Source organism: Corvus kubaryi, unplaced genomic scaffold (genome assembly GCF_017639235.1).
Source record: "Corvus kubaryi isolate FWS band 111438036 unplaced genomic scaffold, C.kubaryi_AGA036_p1.0 37187, whole genome shotgun sequence".
NCBI lineage: Eukaryota > Metazoa > Chordata > Aves > Passeriformes > Corvidae > Corvus > Corvus kubaryi.
Genome location: NW_024581053.1, coordinates 1,440,086 through 1,454,299, shown reverse-complemented (window position 1 = coordinate 1,454,299; position 14,214 = coordinate 1,440,086). Strand labels below are relative to the sequence as shown.

General features: G+C 54.0%; 1 protein-coding gene across 1 annotated transcript; it reads right to left on the bottom strand.

Annotated features, from left to right (window-relative positions):
- Positions 1-6,158: 6,158 nt before the first annotated feature.
- TEKT3 (tektin 3) lies at positions 6,159-13,517 on the bottom strand. The gene is made up of 8 exons (XM_042022126.1): positions 13,386-13,517; positions 11,720-12,319; positions 11,112-11,195; positions 9,568-9,638; positions 9,212-9,355; positions 7,809-8,031; positions 7,126-7,280; positions 6,159-6,463 (listed from the first exon to the last, which is right to left on the bottom strand). Exons 2-8 carry the CDS (start codon positions 12,293-12,295, stop codon positions 6,232-6,234), a joined length of 1,485 nt encoding a protein of 494 aa, XP_041878060.1. The 5' UTR covers positions 12,296-12,319; positions 13,386-13,517; the 3' UTR covers positions 6,159-6,231.
- Between the last annotated feature and the right edge of the window lie 697 nt (positions 13,518-14,214).

The following is a 14,214-nucleotide window of genomic DNA, read 5'->3' as shown; positions in this document are numbered from 1 at the left end:
GGGACAGACGGGATATTGGGAGAAATTCTTCTCTGTGCGGGTGGGGAGGCCCTGGCACAGAGTGCCCAGAGCAGCTGTGGCTGCCCCTGGATCCCTGGCAGTGCCCAAGGCCAGGCTGGACATTGGGGCTTGGAGCAGCCTGGGATAGTGCCCATTCTGGGATCTCTGACGCAGGTGCTCGGGAAGGAAGGGGTGGCTGCGCTGCCACCCTCGCTCATTCCTCGAGCACAGCCAATCTGTTCAAACACCCCCCCCCCACCCCCCCAGAGCCCACCCCCGGCTCCCAAATAATCCCGCCAGGAGCCCTGCACACTCCTGGGAGTGCTGAGCATTAACACCAATCCCCATCACCTCCCCTCTCCACGCACCAGCTCCAGACTCGTCCCGCACTGTTGCACAAACGAGGGAATTCGGCATCCAGCCACCGGGATTGTAAATCTTGGGAGAAAGGAGGTCGGGAAGCGTGCTTGGCTCCTCTCTCCTGGCAAGGAAAGGCGTGTTCCTGCAGCACGGGCTCCTCACACTCACGTAAGGGGTCCCGGCACAGACATCGGCCAGAGAGTGGGAGGGGAGCTGAGAGCACTCGGGGGGGGGGGGGGGTCGGGGGAGAGAGGCCAGCGGCTAAAACGAGATTCCAAAGGATGCAATTTCCCCTCCCCTCCAAAAAATCCCACCGATTCCTCTGCTGCTACCGTCCCTCTGCACCCTGTGGCGCTCGTCAGTGCCAGGACTGCAAAGGCCAGAGGACTGAAACATCTGCGCCACCATCGGAACATTCCTGGTTAATGCGGCTGACTGGGGCTGTCCTGCCCCGTGCGCCGGGTGCCTGAAGGAGCCCCCACGCTCGGGGCTGAGAGAGAAAGGTCTAGTCCCCAAGGGCTGCCATCCAGGCTCTGGCAGAGAGCATTCTCTGGTTTGGATTTGCAGGTCTGAGATCTGGGCTGCTGTTCCCGGATAAAATATCCAACCTGGAGCACAGCGGGATGCACAGTGGGGGAAGGCACTGGGACGTGTGGGGGTCACAGACAGCTCCCGAGCTCCTCCGGGAGTGTGGGACAGCAAAACCGCCCCGGCTCCGGCTCTGAATAAGGTGCCAAAAGCAGCTTTTTAAGCACGGGAGAAATACCTGAAACTCAAACGAGGGAAAAGAGCAGTGTGTGGGTAACAAAGGCTGTTTTGGCTGAGAGCCGTGGATTGGAAACGGTGGAGAAAGCCCACAGAGGAGAGCACATCACTCCCCTGCAGCTTGGACACTTCTTTGGGAAACCGAGCAGGGTTTGGGACAAACATCAGCTGAGCACGAGCTGTGACAGAGCTCGGGTGCCGGGGCGGGGGCAAAGCTCCTCTCCGCGCCTTCTGTCAGCCGGAGATGCTGGAGGGAGCCTGGCCAGGGGCGAGAGGAGGCGAGGAAGCGAGGATGGTCACAGCAGAGCCCTCGGGGTTTTGCTGGAGAGACGACGTCACACCCAAGGACGGGCTGAGGCTCTCCCGGTGCTCCCGGGGCTCGGGAGCTGCCCCCGCTCAGGCTCGGGGTGAGGGGGCTGGCAGTGCCACCCCGCCCGAATCAAAGCAGGCGCCACAATAAATTGGAAAAATGTTTTGTGTACAAACAAGATTCGCCACAGGCTGTGCTGGGAATACTGGAAGATTGACGAGTTGTATAAACCCTGGGTAAAAAAATGTGGATTTCTCACTTTGGATCTATTCCATGGGGCTACTTTCAAAATGATGCTTCAGCTTGAAATGCTAGAATAAAATGATGAGAATTCAGGAAAGAAAGTGGGCTTTCTATCAATTTACGGGGCTCAGATGCTAATCTGACAAGGCAGGGGTGGATTGAAAGGGATCTCAGGCTCATTTAACTGTGTGGCATCAATGAACCAGCACATCGAGGCTCTGCTCGTCCCTGTCCTCGGGCCAGGTGAACGAAACCCCTCTTAAGACAAACCTTTCCCAGCTACACCAAAAGATAACATTTCCTCTCTATGTCTTTGTGAGGATGAACATTTTTAACCCCACATTTTGCTCTCTCATCACAATTTTAGGGACTCGCTTCCTGTTCCCTACCCTGGTGATTGAGGCCATTAGCGAGGAGGGTTTGCAATGCGAAGGGCAGGGGCCGAAATCTGCGCTGCCATCAGCAAACCCCTCCTGCCGTTCACTGGGGGCTGGGAAGGGAACTGGGCGGGGAAAATCCTGTTTTCAAACAACTGTGCCACTAAGAAAAAGAGGAGGGCGGGATATGGTTTGACTGCACTTTGTGGAGGATCCATGGTGCTCTCTCAAAGGAGACACATGCAGATATACAGATATGTATAGATAGATAGATAGATTTGTAAATATAGAAATACATTTACACCGCTGGGATGGGTATCAGAAAAAATGTTTCAACCAGAAAGAAATGGAAGGGGAGACTTTATATTGAGCAGACTTCAATAACAAAAGGTCTAATATATCTTGGAAGCATTGACTTGTTTTTCCCGATTTGTTTTCTGCCAATGCAAGAAGAAATTATAGAACACTTTAGTCCTGTCTGCATTCATGCCCCCAAACCAACTTCATCCAACTTTTCGCTTTCCACTCCAAGCCAGTTATCAGCACTGATAGAGCCAGGCTGAAATCGCTGGAGAAAATCCCACTGACTTCAGGGAAACCAAAATTTACCCACTGACCCCCAAACCCTCAAAAAATCAACTGAGCTTCCCAGCTGGGACTCTGAACATCCTCAGATCCTTCTTGAGCGGCTGGTTCGTGCTCATCTCCTGCCAGCACAGAACAGACCCTACGGAGGACACAGGTCTAAACCAGCTTTGAGCCACATTTTTGCCCAAACTATTGAGTTTTACACTTTTGGCTCCAGCAGTGCCAGGTCTGGCCCCTTTTTCAGTCCCCCCAGGGTCCCTGGAGCGGCCACTGCCGCTCTGAGGGTGCGGATGCTCCGTGCCCTGCGGATCCCCGCTCAGGGACACAGCGGATGCTGTGCGGGCTCCAAGAGCAACGGGAACAAGAGCATGTGAAACAAATCCATTGGGGGATATTAAATCCAAGGACAGCCCTGTCAGCTCAGGAAGTCCTTGGGATATACTAAGTGCTGGAAGCTGGGAAAGTGGACTGGGAGAATCTCACAGAGTTCCTGCCGCCTTCTGGTGCTTTTATCTCAGCATCTCCCATTGGCTCTGGCAGAGGCTGCACCAGAGGCTGCACTTTGCTCTGAGCCAGCACAAGCATTTCTGTGATCCTACACTGCCCAAATTTTCCTTTAGCATTTTGCCAAAGTTTTCTCCCTTTTTTTCCATAATAGCAATGAGTTTAGGGTTGGTTTTTTTCTGACTGCTGATGCTGTTTGGGGAATTCTCTCTCCCTTGAGCACAATAATCTGCACTAGTTATGCAATACATTGTTAACATGGGTTTTGGCAAGCTTTGACTTTGCCCAAATTCATGTCAAACCCTTCCAGGACATTCAATGATTTTTGTTTTCTTAAACAACAGAACCTCCTGTCTGAGAAGTGTCTTGCTAGCCCTGCCTGGAGTGTTCACCTGGATCCAGGACTGACATAAAGCAACAGCGTCCTGGGTTTATTAATTTATTGTCTTTCTTTCAGTCAGTAAACAATTAATTTACACACCCAGCTCTGCAGCAGTGATGCAAAAGGAATGATGCAAAAGGGTGGGAAGATGGCTCTAAGATGCAAAGGAATTTCCACAAACTTCCTCAGCAACTTGGCTGAGAGAGGCAGCAATAAACCAGCAATAAATAGCAATAAAAGCAGACACGTCGTTCCTCAGAGTGGAGAAAGGAGGCATCCCATCCGTGCAGAAAGGTGGATGATGGGCCTGGGCTGTGATTTAGAAGTGACCTCTGAAAGGAAATCATTTAATGGCACGGCAGCAAAGGCATCCCAGCCATCAGCAGGAGGAGGCAGGGCTGTTGTTTCATCTCCTGGAATGCATCAAAGGCTGCTCAAATCCCAAACAGAGCCCTGTGGGGATTAAATGGAGCAGCTTCACTCAGCAGCAGCTCTGTCATGGAAAGCAAATCCATCCCCGTGCAGGAGACCTGGCCAAGAGCCACGTGTTCATTGCAATTGCACCCAAAGCCTGTCCCTGGAGACCCATTTTAGAGGAGTTTGTGCAGGGTGGGCTCCCCTCAGGGGAACCAAGGGACTCACTCTGAAGCACACATGGGATGCCCTGAGCAAAGTGTCTGGGGGCAGCTGGGGATATCAGCTGCCAGAAGTAACATCAGTACTGACAACTTATGGAAAACTGGCGTGGAGAGAACGAAACCCCAGAGGGACCTGGGAATTCTCTAACGTCTGGGAAATTGCTGCAGGAAAGTGGAAAGTATTTGTGAAAGAAATTAGAGGAGCTGAAACTGAAATTCCTCTGGTCATGGCTCGAACAGAGGAAAGAAACTCTTTGGCAGAGTTGTGGAAAGGAGCATTGAGAGGGCAGGACAGCAAGAGAAAATGGAGCTGGGTAATTGCAGCACCACATAAATGCTGGCAATCAGGAGAAAGCCCTAAAGGAGCTGGGCCAGTGGGAAAGATCAGTGTTTGGGGAGCTCTGAAAGCAAAACTGGAGAAAAGTGGAGACTGATCGTGGTGTGCCCTCACTGTAAAACAGAGCCCAGATATTTTTGACATGACTCAAAACCAAAGGTGGAAGTGAAACGAAGGCAAAGCTGTCGCTGGTGCCAGGACTTGGCTCCGGGTACTCAAAGGCTGGAGCTTTTCAGGAAGGGGCTGTGGGTGCCACTGCTGCCCCACACTCAGCTGGGGACAAACTCATGGAGCCCAAAAACCTGAAAACATCTGGAGTGGGGCTGCAGAGAAGCGGAGCAGCCAAAATCACCAGGGGCTGGGGAAGGCTTCGGGAAAGGAGCACAGGCAGAGAACAGCCCAGAGCAGCCCGAGGGGGCCCTTTGGGGGGCAGGGAAGTGCAGAAAGGGAAGGTGTGATCAGCTGGGCAGCTTTTCCTGCTCACAGTTGTCCCTTTCCTTGGAAAGGGTGGCTGCTGTCTCTGACAGACTCCGGCCCCAAGACACACAAAGCAGAGGAAATCTATTTTTAGTCTCGACAGAAGTGCTAGTAAAGAAAAAAAAGGTTAGAAAGAAATTGTTTCCTGTTTAGGGCTGGTGCTGGGATGGAGATCCTGCCAAGACGCTGAGGACGGGGGGACGAGGACAGAGGGGTCTGTGGGATGAGGAGGAGTCACCCGGGGATGGGGACAAGGAAAGGTGCTCCCAGCTCCTGAGAGCCCCCACGCTGGGCTGGTGGTCCCTGCCCTGGATTCCTGAGAGAGGGGGAGGGACTCGAGCTTCTGCTCCTTTGGGATTCCTGGCACCCTCCGGCTTTAGGCTGAGCTTGACTGCTGGGGTTAAAAGACTTAAGAAATGTGTGAGTCTAAGGAGGGAAACTGCAAAATTACTTTCACACTCAGATCGATTGAAGACTTATCCCTCTGAAAATTCCAATACTTGGTAAAATCAGTCGGATTTACAGCAAGAGAAGGTTCCCTGGAAGCCAGAGGGGCTTAAACACTGATTAATCTCTTTATCTTCAAAGTGCTTTGGTGCTCCCACCAACAAAGCACACGTGAGAGGTTTAATTAGGAAGCCAAAATTAAACCCACAGCATTTTCTTCAATGAACTTTCTTCAAGTCGAATCTACTTCCTCTTTTTAAGACCCCAGCACTGACATTTCTGATGGCATTTAACTTTTTTCAAAAGCAAGACAATTATCATTAGAAATCAGCTTAAAATGCACATTTTTCTATTTTAGGAACAGCACAAACTGCAACTTTTTCCGGGACAGTTTGTGTGTCTTCTGCTGCACCATTAAAAGTCCATCATGCATGTCAGCAGTTCATTATTCTGACAAGTGGCTTTACTTCCCCTTGTGCCTTTTCCACATCACACACACTCCAAAGGAGGAAGATGCGACAGTTTTTCTCCTGAAAACACAGACTGGAAGGGCAGGGATGGGTCCCCGTGGGTGGATTTGGTGACATACAGGATATTTTCAGCTCCTTCCTGGCACACAGTGAAAGAGAAAATACCAAGGAAAAAAATTATCCTGGTAACCCAACAAACAAAACGCTCATTTAATTTCTGCCCGGAGTTTACATCAGGAAATGACATCCAAACACGTTTGTGAAATTGCAACAATGTATTGGCAAAGAAGCTGAGGGAAAGTGGGAACGTGTCCCGCCGTCGGTGCAGCGCGCTCAGGTGAGTCCTGCGGAGACGTACCCCAGGATCTGCACGGTGCTGGGATAGCTCTTGCGCATCCCCATGCAGCGCTCCTGGTCGATGAACAGGGAGTTGTTCTTGACCACCAGGTCGTGCTCCAGGACGCCCTTGGAGCGCACCAGCATCTGCAGCATGTCCTCGGAGGCCCGCAGGCACTGGTGCAGGTTCCGCAGTGTCTCGTTGATCTCGTTGACCTCTTGGACAAGGCTGGAAAACAGCGGGACCCCGTTAGAGCCCCACCACGGGGCGGTGCCCATCCAGATGGGCCCTCTGGGCACAGGATTTTCCCCATCAGCACACCCAGGCTGAAGCCAGCACCCCATTCCTGGTATGGGAAAGCCAAGGGCAGAGCTCCTCCCGACCTCCATTGGGAGGAATGGAGAAGTTTGTTCCAAAGCTCTGGATATGTTCGGCCACGTCTGCCAGAGCAGCTTGCGCCACCGGGAACAGGAATGAGCAGCTGTGGTTTCCCGTTTCTGTTTGGGTTTGTGGCTTTGTTGGTTCACCCTCCTGGATTTCCCTGTGCAGGGGTCCTGCACAGGATGCACACACAGCAAATAAGGGCTTATCCTTCAAAACTGAGCACATCCAGCTGCCTGGATGAGACAGGAGAGAAGATGAGGTTTACCCAAGTGGGAAAATTCCAGCCCCTCAAGGGGTGGCATCAGGCTGGACCCGGCCGTGGTGTCCAGCCTCCGTTGCAGGTGCAGAGCTCTCCCAGCACCCAGAGGCTGGGACACCTGCTCAGTGCTTTAGATTCTACCAGGGCACTCATGGAAGGAATATTTAGGGGAAAAAAGCAAATTTGTCATGCAGAGATGCTCCTGAGTGACTCCCCAAGCCCTGGCAGCCCTGCAGCCCGGCTGTACCGGATCTGGGCAGCGTCCCGGCACAGCTCCACGTTGGGTCTCCTCGTGCGCTCATCCAGCCGGGTCTGAGCCACCTTTAACTGAACCTCTTTGTCCCTTATGGTCTTCTGGATGACTTGGATCTTCGTCTCGATCTGGAAGATTTCCTGCCGTGTCTGGGGTGAAACAGAGACACGGGTATCAGTGAAAAGATACCTTCTCAAGTGATCCCATCATTCCCTTTTCTCTGTTTGTGCAGAAAAAACCCAAGTTCAATAAGCAGCCCCTGGGCTCAGGCCACCGTTGCTCTGCCACATCAAGGCACAGATCCAGCAGAGTTTTCAGGGAAAATGTCTTTGCTCTTGCTGTCACATCAGAGATTTAGGAGTAGAGGAGGTTTAGGAGCAGTGATGGATGTGTCAAATTACCAGCTTCCCAAAATTGCTGCTTGCAAGAACTGATCATCCATCAGCTAACAGAGGGAAAGGTTTTAACGGCTCCTCATATAAGGATGTGGCATCAGCCCCCAGTGCTGCAAACTTAACCAGTCTGAGGCCTTGCCAGGGAGCTTTCCATGAGTCCCACCGGCCCGAGGCAGGTCCCATCACTGATCTGGCAGAGCAGGGCAGGGAGCCCACGGATAACTGCCCATCCCTCGGGAGGAAGTTGAGTGGCAGCGGCAGCGCCAGGGCGGGGTTGGGTACCTTGGCCAGGTGTGTCTGGATCTTGCTCTTGGCGTTGGCGGTCTCGGTGATGCGGCTGGTGAAGGCGTCGTTGACTTTGCTGAACTGCCGCCACATCTCGTCGGCCGTGCCCATGAGGAGGCTCTCGGTGCTCGCGCGCAGCTTGGCCGAGGTCGCGCGCGCGCTCTGCGAGCGGAAGATGTTGTTGTCCGTGAACCTGGCCCACGTCTCTGGCACCGAGACCCTGTGGGGGGAGAGGACAGGCCCTTGGCAAACCCGCGCTGCTGAGCCTGGGTGGAGATTGATGCAAATGAAATCTGCGCCCTTAATTAAATTACATGGAAGTGAAACATCTGGACCCCGTTTGTTTGATGATATTTATCAAATGAGGGTATGTTCATGAAGACAGCTTGTGAAAGCTCAGACAAACAAAAGATTGTCCCATAAAAAACAGAGATTCCAGTCAGAGCTCCTATTTACACCTTCGAGGCATTAAGAGCCAAGGAGTTCCCAGCCCCACGAGGACACACACATCACAATTCAGTCAATTCCTTTTGCTCACAGCCCATCTCAGTCTCCCACTAAACCGAACAAGCTTTAGATCCCACTCCATTCCCTGTCTGTGCATTTGGGATGAAGTTCCTGCCTGTGCAGTAGTCCAGAACAAGGTCAACAAAAGACTTAAATACCACATAAGCTCCATTTAAAACCTGCTGATTCTCGGCACATTTTACCCTCCTCTGAATTTTAGCCTCAATCCTTTGCAATCCATTTGCCTGTTTAAATGTGTCTGAGCTCTACTGTGAATAATTATTCAAACTATTAAAAAAATGGTATCAATCTGTGCCTCTCCATAAACCTCATGGGTGTGTGTGAGCAGATTTATTCTCTCAGCCCTTTGCCACTTAGGGCATCTCTCTGTGAGTGCTGGGTTAGGTCACTGTTCATTTACTGCAGAGCCAAAGCTGAATTCCTGGCACTCAAAGGCAGCTGAACTCTGTTGCAGGACCACGCTCTCACTTCTTTATTTTCTGGGTCATTTCGGCTCCCTGCCAGGCCCTCTCCATGCAGGGGTGAGCCCCCAGACTTTCCATCAGTGAGGAGCACTCAGGCAAGCACTGACACATCTTTGAAAATATGCATGAACTTAATGAGCTGTGCAGAGGTGCTGGGCTGAATTTGTTTGCAGGTTAAGCTCTGAGCCCTGATCTAATGTTTAATTAGCTCGGGCTCGCTTTCGCCTGCCGTGTGCTCAGCATCCATCTGAAAGCAGAGGGTTCTTCTCCACCTGGAGAGACCAGAGGGAAACGAGCCCTGGAGGTGGGTGTCTCCAGGAGGGATGGATGTGCCTTCAGAGTGGGCCAGGAAATCCCAGCTCCCTGCCCGGGACAGGGTCTGTGCCCGCCAGGGCCCCCCGTGCTCACGTGGCATCGACCCTCTCCACGCCTTTGTAGTAGTGGATGCCTCTGGAGGTGTTCTTCAGCTGGTAGCACTTGCTGTCGATGTGGTGGCCCATCTGTTTGTCAGCCAGGTCCTTCTCCAGCTCCTGCCGGGCCTCCTTGTTGCACCTGGAACACACAAAGTGCAGGCCTCAGTCGGGATGGAGGCGTGGGATGGTTTCCTGCCCATCCCATTCCCCTGCAGCTCCCGGAGCATCCCTGCCTGCCTCCCGTGGAGCCTGCAGGGCTTTGACCGCAGGGAGCGGGGCAGTAGGGATCTGCTGGGGGCCACGGCACAGCTGCACATCAGCCCTGCAGCAGGGGCCCAGAGCCCTCCTTACATGAGCTGGCAATTCACCGTGTCCAGGCACTGCTGTAACCTCTCCCGGCAGGACCTGATGGTCTTGATTTCCTGGGCGAAGGCAGAACAGACCCCATCAGCCTCGGTGCTCAGACATCGGGGGCACTGCTCCCCTCGGGCCTCTCCAGCCTCGCACACAGCGAGGGCTCCCCTTTCCCCCACAGCAAACAGGGGCTGCAGGAAGGGCCCCCCAGCCCCAGTGCTTGTGCAGCTGAGCCATGGCCAGGCACCAGCAGGGGACAGGAGGGGGCTGTGGCCATGGCCAAGGTCTCTGAAATCACTTCCAGGGTGGATTCCCGAGTTTTTTCATCTTGACATCAATGGCCAGGGCTGCTTGGTTCCATCACAGGGAGACAGAGCCAGATCCTGACCTGATGTGAACAGGCACAGTGATACCCTGGGCCAGCAGTGCCACGCATCCCCATCCCCAGTCCCAGGGCATTTTCCTCCCCACAAGAAATCCCATCCATATGGGACAAGAGGACTTTGGTGTAAATCCCCAGTCAGTTCTAGGCAGGGTTCAGCTCCCCTGGAGGAAGGCTCGTGCTGCTCTTGGCTCCCTTGACTCCAGCACAAGCCTATTGCCCCCGTGAAGGTTTCCAGAGGCTGGTGAGCAGTGCTCCAAACCCAGGGATTTTCAATCCTCCTGTCTGCAGGAGCCAGCTGAAAGCACAGCCTAAATGCATCCCAAACACTTAAAAACCCAAATGGCATTATGGAGATACCAGCTCTGATAAATTTCCTAAACCCTCAGGACTTTTAAATTAATCATTTAAATTTTCAGGGCCTGACTCATAACAAAACATCTTCTAAGAGAGCAGTGACTTCACAGGCCCAGGGGCTGCAATTTCCTTCCCAGTTTTGTGAGGCTTTTGCAGTGATTCTGTTTCGCTGTACCCTGCATTAGGATCCCATTTGCTGTGCCAGCTCTCCTCATGTTTGCTTTTAATTCATGATTTAAAGCAGCCTAGATAAAGGCAGGCAGGAGTGCAGGTTTCTATGATTTCTATCAAATCCATTGCCTGAGCACACAGAGTGTCAGTCCTGCTGCAGCCACACTGCCCTGAGCAGAGCAGAGCTGGGGGAAGTGGAATGAGTACCTTTTATTAGCCCAGCTAATATATCTGGGGAAAGCAGATGAGCTCAGGCACACCCTGCCCTCTCCATCTGCGTGTGTGTGTAATATATAGAATGTGCTATAGATACAGAGACAGATCAGATAAATAAACAGAGGTCTGTGCTGGCAGGACTCTGAAAGGCAGGGCCATCTCACAGACTCCTCAAAGAGGGACAGAGGACCCTGATAAGCCACACAAACCCGGCTGGTTTCCAGCTCTTCCCTCCTCTCCCATGGACACACTGCTGAGTGGGAACACCAGCCCCTGCCCCAGTAGGTTTGGAGAGTTGAAGAATTTAGCACCTCACCAGCGCTGAAGAGCCAGTGAGGGAACAGGGCTGCCAAACTTGTTCAGGGGAGTTTAGGTAAAAATAACTTTGGCACACGATGTGTGCTGCCAGACTTACTGTGATGAGCTGTTTCTCCACGTCGTCATTGACCAGGTCGATGCCCATCCTCTTCTCCCGATTGAGCAAACACTTGTGAGCGACCTGGTGGGGACATGTCATGACATCAGTGCTGGCTGCAGGGGCAGGGCTCCCTGCAGGGACAGTGCCCATGTCAGGGAATGCAGGAAAAGACAATTCCGGTGGGCACAGGGATGGCAGCCTGGGAAAAGCTGCCCGAGGCAGCTGGGTGAGCTGACAGCAGCAGCCGAGTGCAACTTCAGCACCGAACCAGTGGGAGGGAGCCCGCGTGTCCCTGGGCCACCACAGCTGAATGCAGGGACCTGTGTCAGGCTCGCTGTCGACCTCCCCAGAGCCTTGTAGTAAGACATGGCCTTCTGTGTCCCAAACCGGGATTTTGGATAGGGAAATACTTGGTTAAACAAACACTGCAGTGATGTGCTCAGCATGTGCTGGAGGGGAACGCAGCAGATGCAGGGGATTTGTTTACCACTGACTCAACTAATGGGCTCTCCATGAAAACTTTCCAGTGTTACAGAGCTGGGATGAACTTTATGAGAGGTTTGAGTGGCTGCAGATGTTTGGGCTGGGGGCTGCAGGGTCCCTACCTGGAAGGGGCCCTCGGTGTCGGCCAAGGCTCTCTCCAGCCGTTTCCGCATGTCCATCAGGGAATTGGTCTCCCTGATCATGGCATCCAGCTCGATGCAGAGCTCGGATTTCCAGTACTCTATGTCATTGACGCGCTCTCCCAGGTTCTTGGTGCTCTCCCCTTGGGTCCTCTTGGCCTGCTGGTACACGTCCTTGATGGTGCGGGTCAGGTCAGCCCGCAGGCGCTCTGCGTTGTGCCGGGTGGTCTCCGACTCCTTGTAGTTGGTCATGTTGGACCTGTGCCAGTCATCCAGCGAGTGCCGGCTGAAGACGCCGTTGGGTCTCTCGGAAATAAAAGGAACTATCTTGGTGGGGGGAAGCCCCGGGAAGCTTTCGGTAAGGGGAGACAAGGTTGGGTTGAGGGCAGCTGCTTTGTAGTAGGAGTTGGGCATCCATGGCATGCTGAAGCTCTCAGGATGGTAGGGAACGCGGTTCTTGTAGCTGGTGGTCATGGTGTTGGTGGCCGGCAGGACCTTGGGAGGTGGTGGCCGTGGCTGGTTAAACTTGGCTTTTAAGGGATAGCCGTAGAGTTCCATCCTGGAATGCAGCTGGTGCGGGTCCTGCACAAAGGAGGCAGAGGAAAACTGCACTCAGAGAGTTCCTGTCCTTGTGGCACCTCTTACAGCAGCACCCGACTTGTGATGGGACCAGCCCTGCCTGGGGCACCCACACAGCCCCTAAATCTCCTGAAGGTAAATCCCCCCTGACAGCATCCCAAGCATTTGGATAGGGAGGGATTTGATACCAGCTTTGTCCTTGGTATCTTGTGTCAGGTTTTGAAATGAGGAGAGAAACAAATCACGGCTGCTAAAGAGGATGACAGATCTCACACCTTTGTTTTCCTTAATTCTTTATTTCCTATTATTCCTTCATTTTCCCTGTCAATCTAATGACCTCCCCTGAGAGGGTGGGCAGGCCCTGGCACAGGGTGCCCAGAGCAGCTGGGGCTGCCCCTGGATCCCTGGCAGTGCCCAAGGCCAGGCTGGACATTGGGGCTTGGAGCAGCCTGGGACAGTGGGAGGTGTCCCTGCCCATGGCAGGGATGGTCCCTTCCAACCCAGGCCAGCGAGTCTCATCCCAGGATCCAGCCTGGCCAAAGGCTTTGGGGTGGGCAGCGGGACACTCGCAGCCTCAAATTCAGCACAAAAGCTTTCACAGGTGTGACTGGCTCCGAGTCAGTTTGGCAGAACCGAGGATGAGACGTCTGTGCTCAGCTCCAGCAAACGCCCCTGCGAGTGCTGTTCCCACAAACCCGTCACTCCAGCCCTTCTGTCCCTGCTGGGGACAGGCCACTGCCATTCCCTGTCTCCATGCCACTTACTGGTACCTGGGGAGCAGCAGCTGGAGAGGGGGAGATGCTTTCCCTGGCTCCCACCCCTGCGAATAAATCCTTCCCCTTCAGCCACTGACAGACAAGTGTTTAAGGAAGAAAAAAGCCTTGGGAATGGACTGGATTACTTTTCCACACACTTCCAGCTGAAATAAATGCCCCTGTGTCCCCTTTGGGATAAACCATGCCAGGATGAGAGGTTCCAGTCCCCGTGGACACGGGCACACCCCAGGAGCTGCTGAGCGCCCAGTGTGGGATATGGGGGGATGGAGGAGGGTTGGGGCTGAGGGCAGTACCGGCTGTGCTGGTGGTCCCTCCCCGTCAGGCACAGCTCCCCCCTGGCTGCGAGTGTGGGGTGAGCTCAGGGCTGGGGGTGTCTGGGGGTGCTGCTGCTCATCACTGGGTGCTGTGGTGGTGCTGGCACTGCCCGGCTCTGCCCGGACCCGAGGGGCAGCACTGGCACAGGGCCCCGTTGCTATGGACGGGGGGTTCCGTGGCCAGTGACTGTGTTCTGGGGGGGTTCTGTGACAGTGCCCGGGCTCTGTGACCCGTCCTGGCCATTGACCCGCCCTGTAATGGCCACAGCAATGGCTGTTGGGCAACACAGCGTGCTGGGTGGGCAACCTGGGGCCAGCAAACACCTCCCAGGGCATCCCAGTTCCTGCCCTAAACCTCCTTCCCTGCTGGGCAGCTTTGTGCAGCCCCTGGGCAAGCAGGGGCAGGTGTTGAGTGGCAGGGTAATGCTCGTGGCCACCTGGTTTAGGTGCAGGTTGCCCTGCAAGGAGCATGATCCTTATGGGTCCCTTCCAGCCTGGGATATTTTATGGTCCTATGAACTCAGGGCTCTCAGTGGACAGCCCGGTGCCACCCTGGGCAACCCAGTGTCCTCACTGGTGCTCCTGGGCCAGCCAGAGCCTCAGTGGGTGGGTGGGTGCCCCAGAGTGGGGGTGCTGGCACCCCAGTGAGATGTCCCAGGAGCCCCTCCCAGCACCAGGGTGACAAGCAGCAGTCACCCAGTGACACTGGGAATACTCCTGGGAATGCTTTCCCAGTTATCTCTGGCTCTAGCCTGGGAACAGGCAGACAGGAGGAGCTGGGTAGGGATGTTGGGGGTGAGCCCAGGCA

Coding starts and splice junctions, on each gene's coding strand:
- TEKT3 (XM_042022126.1), bottom strand. CDS start 12,295: ATGGAACTCTACGGCTATCCCTTAAAAGCCAAGTTTAACCAGCCACGG. Junction 11,196..11,719: donor ACACCGAGGGCCCCTTCCAG/GTAGGGACCCTG, acceptor TGTCCCCACCAG/GTCGCTCACAAGTGTTTGCT. Junction 6,464..7,125: donor CGGGACGCTGCCCAGATCCG/GTACAGCCGGGC, acceptor GCTGTTTTCCAG/CCTTGTCCAAGAGGTCAACG.